The 15,156-nt window shown below is 45.0% G+C and overlaps 2 protein-coding genes across 4 annotated transcripts in view; both read left to right on the forward strand.

The window, feature by feature from the left end:
* Window positions 1-3,678, forward strand: part of ITCH (itchy E3 ubiquitin protein ligase) — a 54,278-nt gene extending 50,600 nt beyond the window's left edge. The window contains exons 24-25 of one of the 3 annotated variants that reach the window (XM_056507167.1): window positions 277-415; window positions 720-3,678. In XM_056507167.1, the coding sequence (XP_056363142.1) occupies window positions 277-376 (100 nt within the window). In that variant the 3' untranslated portion in view covers window positions 377-415; window positions 720-3,678. Of the gene's footprint in view, window positions 1-276 lie in introns of all 3 variants that reach the window. The other 2 variants (XM_056507168.1, XM_056507169.1) reach the window with 2 other exon arrangements.
* A 2,823-nt stretch (window positions 3,679-6,501) lies between these two features.
* On the forward strand, window positions 6,502-12,069 carry DYNLRB1 (dynein light chain roadblock-type 1). The gene is made up of 4 exons (XM_056507184.1): window positions 6,502-6,622; window positions 9,013-9,088; window positions 10,338-10,505; window positions 11,566-12,069. Exons 1-4 carry the CDS (start codon window positions 6,620-6,622, stop codon window positions 11,607-11,609), a joined length of 291 nt encoding a protein of 96 aa, XP_056363159.1. The 5' UTR covers window positions 6,502-6,619; the 3' UTR covers window positions 11,610-12,069.
* Window positions 12,070-15,156: the final 3,087 nt, after the last annotated feature.

Genomic DNA, 15,156 nt, shown 5'->3' on the forward strand with positions numbered 1-15,156 from the left:
AATTGAACATTTCATATCTGAATCATGACTCTAATGAGAGTCTATGAGAGGTTGGTTTGCCTCCAACTAGGAAAAGTTAATGAAAACTATCACTATATGATTAATTGAATCCTAACCTCTGCTCTCAGAAATACATACATTTATATCAGTAGTCAGCTTTTCTGGGGGTATAAATCCCAGTATTCATCTCCACAGCAAAAATTCCAGTCACCCATATTCATAATGGATTGTTTGTTTCTGTTGTTCTTCATCAGTACTTAATTTTTTATTTTTCAGTTTCAATCGCTTAGACCTTCCACCATATAAGAATTATGAGCAGTTGAAGGAAAAGCTGTTATTTGCAATTGAAGAAACAGAAGGATTTGGTCAAGAGTAGCTGAAATTTGCACCTTGAAGAAAGTGAACCCTACATGATGTATGTGCTTCACTTCTTCTGCTTGTTGCACACTTCATTGTAAAGTAGACATGACTTGGATTTATTTAACAGTACTAATGTGTAAATAAATGGATGTTATCCTGAGGTTATCCACATTTACTCTGGATTTCTCCTGAGCACTTTCAGAAATCAAATGCGCAATCAGATATGGCTACAAGTGACTAATGACCGAAGTAGAGGTTTAATACAGCTTTGGGCTCTGCTTTGTTTTACCATTCATTAATTAGAATGTGTCCTTAATGACTGACAGATTTTTAACAATAGTTTTGTCTTTCCTTTTTAGTAGCATTTTTGCTACTGATGCACTGGGAAGTTCATTGGTAGCTGCAATGCTGCAGCAGCATCCTGAGCCTCTCAACAGCAGTGTTAGATCCAGCCTGGATCCACCTCTGTGCCGTGAGCAGCTCCATTCCTTAAGCTCCTTTTTCTAACTCAAGTGTGGCCAGACTGTTTTTCCTTGCCTGGAGTCTGCTCATGTGCCAGCTGGACTGAATCTGCTGCTATGGGGATGTCAAACTGTGGCACAAATCCAGGGCATAGCTTCACTTTGGTTTATCCCAGTCCTGCATGCTCCTGTCAGCAAAAGAGACACCTGCCCAAAGTTGTTGGAACACTGCTCTGTGCCCTCTGAAGGGTTCTGAGCTTTTGCTGTGTAACATTTGTTTTAACTTTGAAATCAATATTAACACTGTGGTACTTCACTTGTTTTCAAAAGACAAGTCCAGCTGGACTGCACTGATTCCACTGAGGTTCCTGTTTGCAGGCTGTCTGTCAGCAGTGTTAATGGACATGACCCTCGGGGTTTTTCCTACATGTTGCAGTCAGTTTGCTCCGAAGAGTTTGCCTCTCAGGAAGAGACACAAAACAACTGGATTCAGAAAATCATCCTACTCATCATTTCTGCAGATGAACTGATGTGTGAGACTGGCTGAGGCCAAGAGGATTAGAAAGTTCAGACACAGATTACAGGTTTTTGGGAAGCTGAAGCATCAGTAAATAGTTCTATAAAGTTTGAAACTAAAGTTTTTGGGGAGATTTCTAAGCTAATTCACCCTAAGCTGCTTACAGGTAGTAACTTTTGTAGCAAGTTCCTGTTGAATTAACATCTTTTATTTCCTTTTAGAATCTGTTCATTCTTTTCTGGTTTACAATAACATTTTGCATTTTATTGCTCCTTTAGACTGAATGCACTTTTTGGGTCTGGTCAGCCATTTCCCTTCCCCTGAAGGGAGGAAGTCAGACACCAGTGAAATGAGCTGTAGCTGCACTGAGAGACATGACACTTGAAATAACATGTAGCACATATTAAATCAAACGTGCAGCTCAGAGCACTGGGGCAGGAGCTGCATTTAAGACTCTTTCAGATGACAGAGCTGAAACAGGACAGTGGGAAAGTGTAAACCTGAATGTTCAATCTGGAAAAGAGTATTTCTTTCCTGCTGTCTCATCCATCTAAACTGCAAGAGGGAAAAACTGATTCAGGCCTAAGAAGAACCAAGACACTACAGGTTTTAACTGACTTTCACAAGTGTGTCAGGGCTCAGTGATAAATGCTTTGGGAAGGCAGGAGGGTGGGACTTGTCAGGCTTAAGCAAAGGAAGGCCTGGGGAGAGATGCTGATGGTACAGAAATGCCCCTCATTTAAAGTTTCATTGATGGAGGGAATTTGCCTTCAGGTGTGACTGGGAGAATTGCCAACTTCCACAACATTTGGATCTATCACAGTATACAGCTCATGAGAAAAAAAATAAAGCCTTATATATATTTTCTGTTTATATTAATTCTTACAATGAAATGTAGTTATCTAACATACTTACGAGAGAGATTAAATTAAGCAAGATAATGCAAGGTTAAGCTATGAAAAGTAGTCTATGTTCTGCATATTTGCTTTATGATTCATGTAGGGAACGTAGAACTATTGTTCATGTATAAATATCACCCAAAAGGCTGTCAGCCCTATATTTTTAAAATAAAGAATAGTTATAATTGAAATAGCCTTAACCCTAGTTCTATAGGGTTTGGCTGTTGATTATTTTTATGGTTGAAATGTTTAGTTCAGGAAAAATTTACCTTGTATATATTTTTGATGTCCAGGATTCCACTTATTCCATTGTTTCTTTAATTTAAATGGCATGTTTATATGTCTTTTCTGCTGTACCAGGATGGGAGAAAGGGGGCTGGATATCCCAAGCACCAGATATGATTTTAAAATATTGCAAATAAAGATCTCATTGAGGGGGGAAAAATAATCAGTGAAACATCAGATTTGGCCAAACATAAAAATTTGAAAACAACTTTACAGTGCTACATCGACAATATTTCTGAAGGCACAAGTTCAGATTGCTTAGGCATTTGAGTTGTGCATACTAACTAATTGTTAAATTTTTACAGCGTGTTGTGTAGAGGTTCAAATGAATTATACAAGCCACTGGTACACTTTTCAGTTCTTTCTGGGGATCTGGTGAAGCAGTACAGGGATGAGCTCAGAGCAGCTGCTCTCCCACATAACAGCTTTTTGTGGATTGGACTTACAGTAAGATTTTTCAGCAGAGATTAATTAATTAGTCTCCCACTGCTTCAACTGTTTTAGCAACCTGAGCTGCATAAATACATAGTATGTCACAAATGTACATTCATATGCAACTGTCACTTGATCCTAATTGCCAGGTATTAAAAGAAATTTTATTTAGAATTTCCCTCATGAGAATGACATGAGAAAATGAAATACTGATAATTAACAAAGCCTTATTGTTACGAGTAGCTCAGGAACTGTTAATTTACTAATGAGATGCACAGTAAATACATCATGTCTTTATCTCATCTTGTATGGAAGTTTTTTTAATCCAGTTGCTTGTTTAAAAAAAAAAAAAAACAACTTTTTTTTATTATTCTAAGAAAAAAATTGTTGGGGGAGTTATGGGGGTTTTTTTGGGGGGTTTGTTTTGGTTGTTTTTTTTTTTTTAATTTTATTACATGCTGCACTGGATTTGTAATCTCAACTCTGTTATATTGGTATCTCCAGCCTCCTTTTTTGTGGTGTCTTTTAATTTTCTCCAAGAATCACTGTTTGTGTATATGTGCTCTAGTGAACTCGTGTAGAAACTGGGATCAGCAGCACTGGATTGTAAAATACTGTACTGAAATTCATTGTTGATATTTCCTTGCATTGTAATTTCAAATACTCAGGTAACTGTAACAGTATCTCAGTAAGTCAAATACTTTTATAAAACTACTTAAAGAGATGGTGGTGTGGTCCTTATTCCTTACGTGTGACAGTATCCAGGTGGAAATGAAGTGTCTGTGTGCCCCTGGGTGTGAGGGTCAGGCTGCCTGGACTTTTTCTTCCACTAGGATTCTTTAGGAATAATTCTTTCCCAAGACCTTGTCCACCCTTGTTGATTATACTGGATATTGAGCAGGAGGTTTTTGACACAATTTGTGCATTTTTAGGCTAGGGGATATGCTGCCCTGAGGAGCCGGTGGGACTGTGACTGCTGAGGCTGGAGGGAGGTTCTGCAGGAGCCACAGCTGTAACTGTGCATTGCAGTGCTACAGCAACATGGTGTGGCTCACCAGCAGTGGGGAATGACTGCCAGTGGTTTGGATTGACAGAATGCCACAGAGGGGGGAAAGCTCCAGTGAGACCAGCTAGCCTTTTGGTGTCCCTGACCCTCCTTGAAGGGGTAAGTGGCATTTAGATTCTTCCTGTCATCAGAACCTTTCCTGACAGCCACAGACGTTCCCAGATAATTGAGATGGGCTTTGCAGTGAGGTTCCAGTTCCCTCAGCACTCACAGGGATGTCCTATCAGGTGTTAGGTCATAGATTGGACTTGATGATCTCAAAGGTCTCTTCCAACCTAATTAATTTTGTGATCCTGTCTCAGGGATCTGATTCTGTCCAGTTTGGTGAAACAGTCCCTAAAGTGGTCATCCTTCCCTGAGGCTGATGTTCCTGCTGCACACCTTCCCACTGTGTTCTTCCTCTGCTGTTTCCCAGGTGTTCCCACAATCTCAGGTAACATAATTTTGTCAGGGGCAGCAAATCCTAAGGAAGATTTCCTGTGCCAGGCAAATACGTGCAATAACAGCTGCCTTAGTGTGGAGACACTTCCTCCGAGCTTGGAAAGGAACCACTTAAAAGCATCCTAGTAAGTTCTGTAAACCCAAAATTTGAAAGGTGCTTTGGGCAGCTTTATTGTCAGTACAGATACAATGGTATTTCACAGACATCTGAAGTTTCTTTTAAAAAGGCAAAAATTAATCACAATGCAATATGTGATAAATGTACATCTCAGCTGCACCATTTTTTTTCTGTTTGGTTTGATTACCCACCACATCCTTGCTATTGCCCAAATCTTACCATAACACAGACTAGAAGTTAAATCCATCCATAGCAAAATGACTTCTTGTAGCCAAGCTGTAAAACTTGCTGCTGGACTGGTAAGAGAGATTAGAATTTAAGTAAATTAAGTTGCAGAGTTGTAAATAGCCACAAGAAGAGGAAGTAGCCTCTTGGATCCTAGATGAGGGTATTTTTTCTGAACTCTAGCAATGCCTGATCCCATGTCCATTCTCAGCCTGTCAGCCCAGCAGTGCACAAATGACAGGGTTCATTGGAGAAATCTTTTTCTCTAAAGAGAATGCAGACTGACAGAGTGCAGAGGCCAATGCTTACCTGCTGTGTCAAATCCTGGCTTTCAGAGGGGTAAAAAAAAAATTTTAAAAAAATCTAAAAACACTTTGTGAGGGCATGTTTCACATTTCACCCAATACCAACTCTCTGTGACTGCTCTGGGAGCTCGGTGTGAGTTCAGTGTCTGTGTGTTGAGTCCAGGGTTGTGGTCCCAAAAGAAGGAGCATTCAAACTGATAGGGAGTAGGTTTAGATTGGATATTTGGAAGGAATTCTTCCCTGTAAGGATTGTGAGGCTCTGGTACAGGTTGCCCAGAGAAGCTGTGGCTGCCCCTGGATCCCTGAAGTGTCCAAGGCCGGCTTGGATGGGGCTTGGAGCAACCTGGAATAGAAGGTGTCTCTGCCCCTGGCAGGGGCTGGCATGAGATGGCCTTTAAACGTCCCTTCCCACCAAAACCTGGGACTCTTTTTCACTTCTAGCAGAGCCTGAGCTCAGGGTGGAAGTTCCAACTTCTGCTGTTGTGTGTGTAGAATACAGCAAAGGTTATTCAGTGTGTTATTTTGTTTTGCCATCAGCCTGTGGGTCATGCCCAGTCCTTCCCCCGAGGGAGCAGGAGCTCTTCCTCTCTCAGGGGTAGGGGCAGCGCTCACCGTTCCCCTCAGGACACGGATCGCTGCGGCAGGGAGGGCCCAGCGCCTTAGCGGGCACCCAGGCCTTGGAGCGGCTCTGCCGCTGTTCGGGGCTCCGGCAGCACCCGAGGGGCCGCGGCCATCTGGGGGGAAAAGAACTCCCCTCACGGAGTATCATGGAATCACAGAACGCTTTGGGTGGGAAGGGACCTTTAGAGAACCTCCCACTATCCCGGGCTGCTCCAAGCCCCAGTGCCCACCCTGGCCTTGGACACTTCCAGGGACGGGGCAGCCTCAGCACCCCCACTCACACGGAAGGATTCCTCCCGAATATCTACTCTAAACTTCCTCTCTTTCAATGTGAACCAATCCCTCCTTGTCCTGTCACTCCAGAATCTCGTAAAAACACTCGTCCCACCTTTCCTGTAATTCCCTTTGAAATACTGATGTCCCTAAAGTGGAATCAGCGATCAGTAGCGTGTCGTGCGCGGCCTCGGCCGCTCGGGGGAGATTTGTGCGGGCTCTAAGCGCTCGGGGGGTTCGGGGCGGTGTCCCCGGAGGGTTCGGGGCGGTGTCCCCGGAGGGTTCGGGGCGGTGTCCCCGGAGGGTTCGGGGCGGTGTTCCCGGCGCTCTGGGCGGTGTCCCGGAGGGTTCGGGGCGGTGTCCCCGGAGGGTTCGGGGCGGTGTCCCGGAGGGTTCGGGGCGGTGTCCCCGGCGCTCTGGGCGGTGTCCCGGAGGGTTCGGGGCGGTGTTCCCGGCGCTCTGGGCGGTGTCCCGGAGGGTTCGGGGCGGTGTCCCGGAGGGTTCGGGGCGGTGTCCCCGGCGCTCTGGGCGGAGTCCCCGGCGCGGGCCCGCCCCGCGCTCCGAGCGCTTCCGGGGCAGCGCCGGGGCCGAGACGGGCGGCGGCGGCGGCTCCATCATGGTGGGTGAGGCCGGGCCGGAGCTCGGGTGAGGCCCCCGTGCCGCCCGCGGGGGTTTCTGTGCCTCTCCGGCCCTCGGGGGCTCCTGCGGCCGGTGCCGGTCGCGGCTCCCCTCAGGCACAGGGCCCGGGTAAAGGCGAGATGGCGCGGGGGCTCTGCGGGGGCTGGGAGTGCCCAGCCGGGTTCGGTTCGTGCTGGCTGTGTGTCGGGTTCTGGGTCAGGCCCGGGCGCCGTGCTTTGTGTGCGGGGCGGGTCCCGGCGCTGCTTCCTTCGGGCTCCGGTGGCTCTGCCTGCCCTGAGTCACCGCGAGCAGAGCCGAGTCTTCCCCCGGCCCTGCCCAGCCCAGCCCTGTGCTTTTCCTGCCTTGACTGCGGATGCCCGGGCACCTCCCGTAAGCTGGAAGCACTCGGCAAAAACAGACTGGTTTGGGATGTGTGATAACCGGCGCTGAATTCGTTCTGTTGGGATTGTATTGGAGGTTTCTCCCTGCTCAGACGTGTTGCTGGCTATTGCATGTTGATGGAACTGCGGTTCAAAATGTATGTTAGAATGTGTAAAGAAATAAATGCTGACAGAAGTTGCAGAGGGAAAATTGAAATTATCAAATAAGATGTATTTTTTAGGCAAACCTAGGAGTTCAGGTATTGCAGATGAAAACAGGAAGATAAAGGCTGCAGAGGGTATTTAGCAGCAAAAAAGTGTTGAGAGAGTGTTTATTTTCCTTTTCTGGAGTGCATCTTTCCTTCTGCATGTGCTATCTCTTGTAGTTATTCAGCCCTTCATTAAAATGGGGTTTGTGTGTTTCGTGAATTAAATATGTATTTTTTTTTTCTCAGTACTATTTTTGTTGGTCTGGTGAGCTGCACTTGCTTGTGCAAGTGGGAATAGGAGGAGCAGGACCTTCCCACATAGCAGCAGTGAACTGTCAGAGCAGATCACCCCGCTGTGAGTTAGATCAGCTGAAGGTGTTAGAGGAAATTAAAAACTGGTATCCTTCTTTATGGATGCTGCTTTGCATCTGAAAAGGTTTGTTAAGGTCCTATGAAGGAAAGTATTTAATTAGGACTTAAATAGTGCTACTTAGAAGGCAGGAAATCTGATCTTAATTTCTTAATATATTAAAAATTTTGCTGCTATATTTTCTCAGCATTCATACACCCTTTAGTTTGTTCAGTTTCTCTTGCCTTCCATTTGAAAATAGTCCAGCATTCAGAAATAAGCAAGAGTTTTGTTGGAAATACTTGAATTTTTCTGTGCTGGATCACACAGAAAATCTGCTTCATAAAGACTGTCTCGGGGGTCCCATCTCCTGTGAGCCACAGGTTGTGTTACCAACAGCAGCCTGAGGAATGTGCTGCTGGTGCTGGGGCTGAGCTGGTGTTGTGCTGTGTTTTGTTTGCTGTTGGACAAGGTCTCTTCCCAGGGAGCAGGGTGTGTGACACCTTTGTGCCCGTGTGCTGTGGGAGGAAGTGGCCAGGGCTGTTCAGGGTGCCCAGGGAACACAGCCTTGGCAAATGGCCCCTGTAGCTCTCACCTCTCTGTGCTGCTTCAGGTGATTCCTGTCTCCCTTCCTAAACCATTTCTGGGGGACTGCCTTGCAGGATCTGAAAGGTGCTGCTTGTTTCTGTTTCCTTTAATGGGAATAAAAAATGCCAAATGCACATCCAGCTGTGGAAATCAGCTCAGATATGAGGGTTTCCCACCCCACTACTGCCTACTACAGATGCTGTAGTTACATTTTGATGGATGTCTTGTAGCAGGGAAGTTGTGCAGAAGGTACTGAAACCTCCTTTGATGATTTTTGTAGAGCAAAGAGCTATTGCCTTGGCCTGCATTTGCATTTTTCCTTTTTAAAGTTGTTAATTAACTGGCAGTGGTTACAGCCTTGCAGCCATTCCAGCAATTAATTCCAGAATTACAAAGAAAAAGTGTTCATTCGTTGGTCTTCCCCTCACTTCTCTTACTTGTAATTGCTTTTGGCATTCATTGATAAAAGGGAACGTCATCTTGCACACACAATGTATCTCTTTCCTACTTCTTTCATAAATTCCATGTCTGTTTTCAAAGACAATTTTTGATTGACACCTAAATTGTAGCAGACTGTAGTTTCCAGCTGCAAGCCTTCAACAGGAGGCTTGAGGAGGAGGAGGGAGGGGAATTCCAGGATGATAATTGCAGATGGGTGAAGAAGAAAGGCAGATGGAAGATAACTGGAAAAGTCAAGTAAAAAAGGTGGCACCAAAGTACAAACATGTGGCTGTGTAAACCAGTGTAGGCAGTGGCTTTTTAATCATCCCTGTGCAGCTTTATTTTTCAGCCTCTTTCTCCCCAAGCTTTGGTGGGAGGCAAAGTGCAGCTGTAACCCTGCATTGATTTGTGCTTTGTCTTGCAGGCTGAAGTGGAGGAAACACTGAAGCGAATCCAGAGCCAGAAGGGGGTGCAGGGGATCATCGTGGTTAATTCAGAAGGTGCTGTGCCAGCCTCACTTTTCTGACTTACCACTTTCTCCAGCCACCCACTTTGAGGGCTGCTGCTTGTACCACTTGCACTTAGAGTCTGGCTTTGGAAGAGGTATTCCTGCAGCCCAAGGAGACAGACAGCAGTGAGGCTACAAGAGAAACTTGGTTTCCAAGTTCTGCAAGATCACTTCATTATTTTAGGAAATAAATTAAAGTAATTTGCAGAAGTATCAAAATATTTGAGTTATGGCAGTGTTTGAAACTGGGTTTGTGAAAACTTGAATCAGTAGCACTGAGGCTCTCACAAGATGTAAATCTTGCTGCTGGGCCTGTCTAGAACGCTGCTGGCCTGGCAGACTCCAGTTCTTTAGCACTGTTTAATGCTTCTGGTCTCATGGAACTCATCAGCAAGTTGTCTCTTTTTGGAGTCTCTGAAGAGTTCAACAGATCAACTTCTTCAGAGCACTCTGACTACACAGTGAGCAGCCCAAAAATTGAATATTTCCTAGAAATAATTTTCAGAAAAGATGACAGTAGCTACATGTGAATATGCTGAGGATCAGATCATGCAGCTTGGCTCCTGCTTGCTGGTTTTCTGTGATGGTTGAGTGGGTTGTGCTCTCTGTGCTGCAGCTGCAGTTACTCAAACACATACCTGGTTCTGCCCTGCAGAATTTGGTACTTGGCTGCTGTGTTCTGACCCAGGAGCTGGGGTTTGACTGACTTTTGGTGGGAAAACACATATAATGGGTGGCTGAGCAGTGTGTCTGCCCTCGAGGCTGGTTGTCACGGAACCAGGGACCTCCCAGGGCTGCAGCAGCTCTTAGAGCTGAATGTTGGAGCTTCAGTCTTGGAGTGTGGGATACAGCAGCTGGTGTCCTCCATTATCACTGATCCAGCCTGGCCTAGCTCAATACCATTTAACTGTGTTGGAGCCTTTCTGAAGTAATAAAGATGTCTTCAGTCAGGAAACTGGTATTTCCTCTCTCCTCTACACATAACTATTTTTGTTTGATTTATTTCTAACTCTCAAAATGCAAAAGTAAAGCACAGGTGCTACTAGAGGTAAACAGTTCTCACCTACACCTGTGGTCCCATGTCAGCTTTTTCATATCTTGTTCTTCATGTTTTCATCTTGCCTTCAAAGAGAACACTCCCAACCGTTGGTGCAGTGGCAGCCGAGGCTGGACCTGGTGCTGCCCAGTGCAGGGCTGGTTCTGGAGGTTTGTCACTGAGCCTTGCTGTCCCTCTCCTGCAGGTATTCCCATCAAGAGCACCATAGACAACTCCACCACCATCCAGTATGCTGGTCTCATGCACAGCTTCATCATGAAGGCCAGGAGCACTGTGCGGGACATCGATCCCCAGAACGACCTCACCTTCCTGCGTATCCGCTCCAAGAAAAACGAAATCATGGTTGCTCCAGGTAGGAGAGGGCAGGCCCAAAGCAGGAATCTGGGGATCCAGCAGGATTGTTTTCTCTTGGGACTGACACTGTCAGCCTGGAAGAGTCTGCCTGCTGCTTGTGTTCACATTGGATAATCCCTCCTTTCCAAGAAGCTGTTCTGCTTTCTGGAGAGTTGAAAGCTTTATCATTGACCTAAGTTTCCTTTGTCATGTTTGAATGTGGCAAATCCCTTCCCTCATTTTGTGTAGATCAAAGTAGAAAGTATCAGAGAGAGTACTACACCCTCTCATGCTTTGTTTTTCAGTAGGAAACCCTAGGATTTGGAAAGAAATACGTTCTGGGAACAATTTCCATTCAGAACTGTGGACTGAGTGATAAAGCAAGGCAGTCCTGACTTTCTAGTTCTGGGAAAAGTATTAGAGTACACTGTAGCTGTAATCATGAGTCATGGTATACAGCATCAGCAGCAACCTTCTTTTCAGGAAACATCCTCAGTATTTTGTTGAATTCCAAACTGGAAGCAGTGAGATGAGTGCAGGTCCCTCGTGTGGAATTCAGCCTTGTCCCTGAGTGCTCCCTGCTGGCATGGGGCTGGTGGGGAGGCCAGCAGGGGATGGCAGTTCCCTGTGGCAGGCATGGGCCAGGGCAGATCTGAACACAGGCTCTGGTTCATGCTGAGCTGAGGCAGTCTCAGATTTCCACAGGAAGGATGAAAAGAGGAATAAGCCTTGCTCCAGAAAAAACAGCTGTGACCCTCAGTGTGCCTTGAGAGAAGGGCAGTGGCCACCTTGCACTAGTGTGGCACGTGCCAGTTACTGTAATTTCCTGGCACAAACCAAGTTAAATTCAGCTGCCTTGGGAATGTGCAGTTTCTAAAGCTGAGAGTTTTTCTCAGTAAAGCCCATAAAATAATCTGTTACTTGGAACCTGTTTTGCTCGTTGAGACTGAATGTCAGGGCTCTGGAGTTCCCACAGGGTATCAGAGAGATGTGAAAAATGTTGGAATTTACTGTTTCTGCAAGCAAATACCAGCAGTGAAAGAATAATTTTCTTTTTTTTTTTTTTTTTTAATCCCCAGATAAAGACTATTTCCTGATTGTCATCCAGAATCCAGCTGAATGATGACACTGACTCGGTCTGGTTTTTTCCCTTTGCTTGTCTTATTTTCCCTATTTTATTTTTTATTTAATGGTAAATAATAGAGCATTAGTGTTAACTGTGCTGTGACTCTTCAGTAAGGTTTGGGAGAATTAAAGCAGGTGGTTTTGTTGTCTACAAGCAGAAAAAATGGCACTTTTTGTATCACAAGTCCTTTTGAGTGGGAGCTGGCGAGTTGGATTTGGGCAGTAAAAAATGCAACAGATTCTTTTGATAGCTAAGATAATAAAATTCTAATAATAATAACCAAAAAAAAGCTATTCTTTGTATGCTTCTATGCTTCTTTCACCACTGAGCTCTGCTTTTACACTCTTAGTTTTGAATGGCTTGTAAATATGTCTGCCTGTCCTCTAGTTCTGTCTTACTCTGTTGGTTTTACTTCAGAAAAGTCTGACCATAAGAAATTAAAAAGTGTCACCAGTAACTGGTTTTGTCTTACGTGTTTTTCTTCTCAAGATTTTAAGTTTTGTCATGACTGATTGAATTTTTCTTCAAAAAACAGAACCTTCCTGGGACTTTTTTTGTTTGTCTGTTGCTTTCTCTGAAGAAGGATTTGGCCCAAGGGCATGTGCAGTGCACTCACAATTGGCTCTTGTGTTGTAGGTTTTCCTGCCACTTTCTGTTCCAGACAGAATTTGCATGGCTAAGGAAGGCCATGAGGAGCCCAGCAAAGGGTGGGTGTGTGGGCACTCAAATAGCCCAGGTAACCCTGTGCAGGGTTTTCTCTGTGTGTTTTCAGACCTGGACATCAATTTTTGGACTGTGTCTGATCTTCTAAGTGGTGGCCATGACCCTGAAGGTCAGGAATGCCTGTAGGGGTGTGTAGCCCTATAACATGAGTGCTTTGGGTGTCCCAGCTGCCCCTGTGACTCAGTGTTGGTTGTTGCTGTTCATGAGCTGTTTCTGCTGCTTGGCCTTTGGAGCAGCTCCAGATGCACAGCAGTTGTTTGTAACCCAGAGAAATATTTCCTTGGAGGTGGTGACCTGCTTATGGATTTTGGCTTTCCCAAGTAGGTGGCAGTGCTACTTCTCTGACCAGTGAAAAATTTGTAGTGTCCTGCATTCTTTTGGATACTTCCTTAAGGATAGCTGTCCTGCCAGTAGCTTTGTGTCACAGGAGCTTGGGACAAAGAGTATTGAGTGTTAGTGTTGGTTTTACTTAAGCTGTAATAAGTAACCTATTGCAAAACAAAAGATCATGGTTCTTTTTTGTTTTCTTGAGATGATAAACTTGCAGTGAAATGACTGACCTCCTGCTGTGTGCTGGTTGGTTGTAGGGTTGGGGGTTGGTTTGGGTTTTTTCCCTCAGGGATTGAGAGCAGCCTGGCATGAAACATGTGGTAATTTGAATGAAAGGCTCTTAAGGTGAGTTTGGAGTCAAGGAGCTTGCCAGGTCCATCTGAGCAGGGCCTTGCTTAGGCCATGCAGCATCCAAATTTAACTCAGATTTGTTTTTTAAAACTGGCAAGGTGAAGGAAGCTGAAGAACCACAACGTCCATTTAGTTACTATGGAACAAAGTAACTAAAGTAAATAGTAACTAAACTAACAAACTAAAGTTTATTTGGATCAGGACCATTAGAGTGCCACAGAGCTGGCAGCAATTTCTATGTATAAAAGTTAGGGGAGTATGGTATCAGAAACAGGTCAAAAAAAGGATGGATAGAGCTCAATTTCTGGTCTTGTGCTTTGTGAGTCTGGGCCTGGTTGTTTGTATGGTAAAACTACTGCCAAACTGAGGAAGAATAGAAAAATGAGCATTATGGTTCCAGTTCTTTTTTGTAGCCAGGATCACAGGAGGCCTTGAACAGCCTGTGCCACCTGCACCCTGGAGCTGCTCTGTGCTGGGGCTGGAGACTGGCCTGATTTGCTGTCTTGGAAAAGTCAGTTTTGATTTTGGTGGATCCTATTGAAGGCTGAGGAAGCATCTGCTGCTGGGAAAACAAACCCTGATGGATTAACAAGGTAATGAAAGGGAGTTTGGGGCGTGGATCTGGACTGGGAAGAGCAGCACTTGAGGCCCAAGGTTGTCTCTCCTGTGCAGCTGGGGGTGCAGGGGCAGGAGCCCAGACACTGCCCTGGCCAGCAGGAGCATCACCACAGTTCCATTGGCTAAAATACACTTTTAGCAACATCACAGGATTGCTTTGGGGAGGTTTGTCTCACTGCTGTGATGCAGGAGTGCTCATTAGCAGTGGTGCTGCACTGGGACCTGCTGGTTGATTCCAGGTCATGCCAGGACAGCTCATGGTGCTTAAACCTTGGACTGACCCAGGGATGGGGAGGGTGGGGGAGCTGGATCTGAAATGCATGTCCTTAAATAAGGAGTTTTGCCCATGACATCAGTAAGAGAGACACCAGGCAAGAGAGGCATTAATATGTGCAGGATTATTTGGGAAGCTGAGGGCTGAAGGAGGAAGTGTATAAATTAAATCAAACTTCTTTGATCCATATCCCATTTCTGGAAGTACATTAACATGCTGAGAAGCTCCAGGGCTCCTATGAAATGGGGTTTTTTCTCCCTTTCCAGGTGTCTGAATAATATTCTGTGGAATTATGGCCCAGTCCTGAAATGAGGTCTGCATTCATAAAACCAGGGGCCACATCACTAAATTGGAAAGACTTCCACATTCCTCTCATCAAAAAGAGGTTCACACTTCATAGCAACTGTAATAAACCCTTTTGCTGAGGATAAAGTCTTGTAAGGGTCATCACTTGCCATGTCTGATTCAACATTCCTGCTTTCCCTTCAGTATTCTCTCATTAAGAGGACCTATAATCAGAGGTTAATATCTCTACTTGTATCTTAATTATAAAAGTGAATCTCATGAGTTTATACTTCCTTACCAGGATGTGCTTGTTTAACTATTGCTTGGTCAAGGAAAATCCATTATATTGGCCATGAATGTGCTTTCTTTCTTGGGTAAATTCAACAAGGAAACAAAAATTTCTTCAATTCTCATTAAATATATATTTAACTGGTGGAACAATAATCAGAGCAGTTCTTTCAAAACTGCATCTTTCATTTATTTTTTTTACCAAGGTTGTACTTAATCCTTTAACACTTGTGTTTGCTCCTGTTTTGTGCCAATTCATGGTAACAGTGACACAGCTCCTGTTGCTGTGTGCAGTGAGAAGGGATATTGGACCTGGTGAAACACTGACGCTCTGTTTGCAGTTGTTTTTTATTCATTTACCAGGTCCAGAAATAGCTGCCCTATTTTGAGTCATGCTGCAGGCTTTATTATATTCAGCATAACCATGGCTGTGAATGCAGCAGGGAAAACAATGGGCTCATTAGTGGGGAGATGATTGGGGTAGATGTGAGAATTGCATATGTCTGAGTATCTGTGAGAGTAGTTTATGTTCATGGTCTGAGCTGTGGTGGCTCCATCCCCACACAATCCTTCCTTCTCCTCCACCCTTCTCACAACAGCCACCTTTGCTGCCCAGAGATGGCAATGACACTTGGAAGATGCTTGAGCCAAATGTCCAGAAGACGCCACTGCAGG

Source organism: Oenanthe melanoleuca, chromosome 20, assembly GCF_029582105.1.
Source record: "Oenanthe melanoleuca isolate GR-GAL-2019-014 chromosome 20, OMel1.0, whole genome shotgun sequence".
NCBI lineage: Eukaryota > Metazoa > Chordata > Aves > Passeriformes > Muscicapidae > Oenanthe > Oenanthe melanoleuca.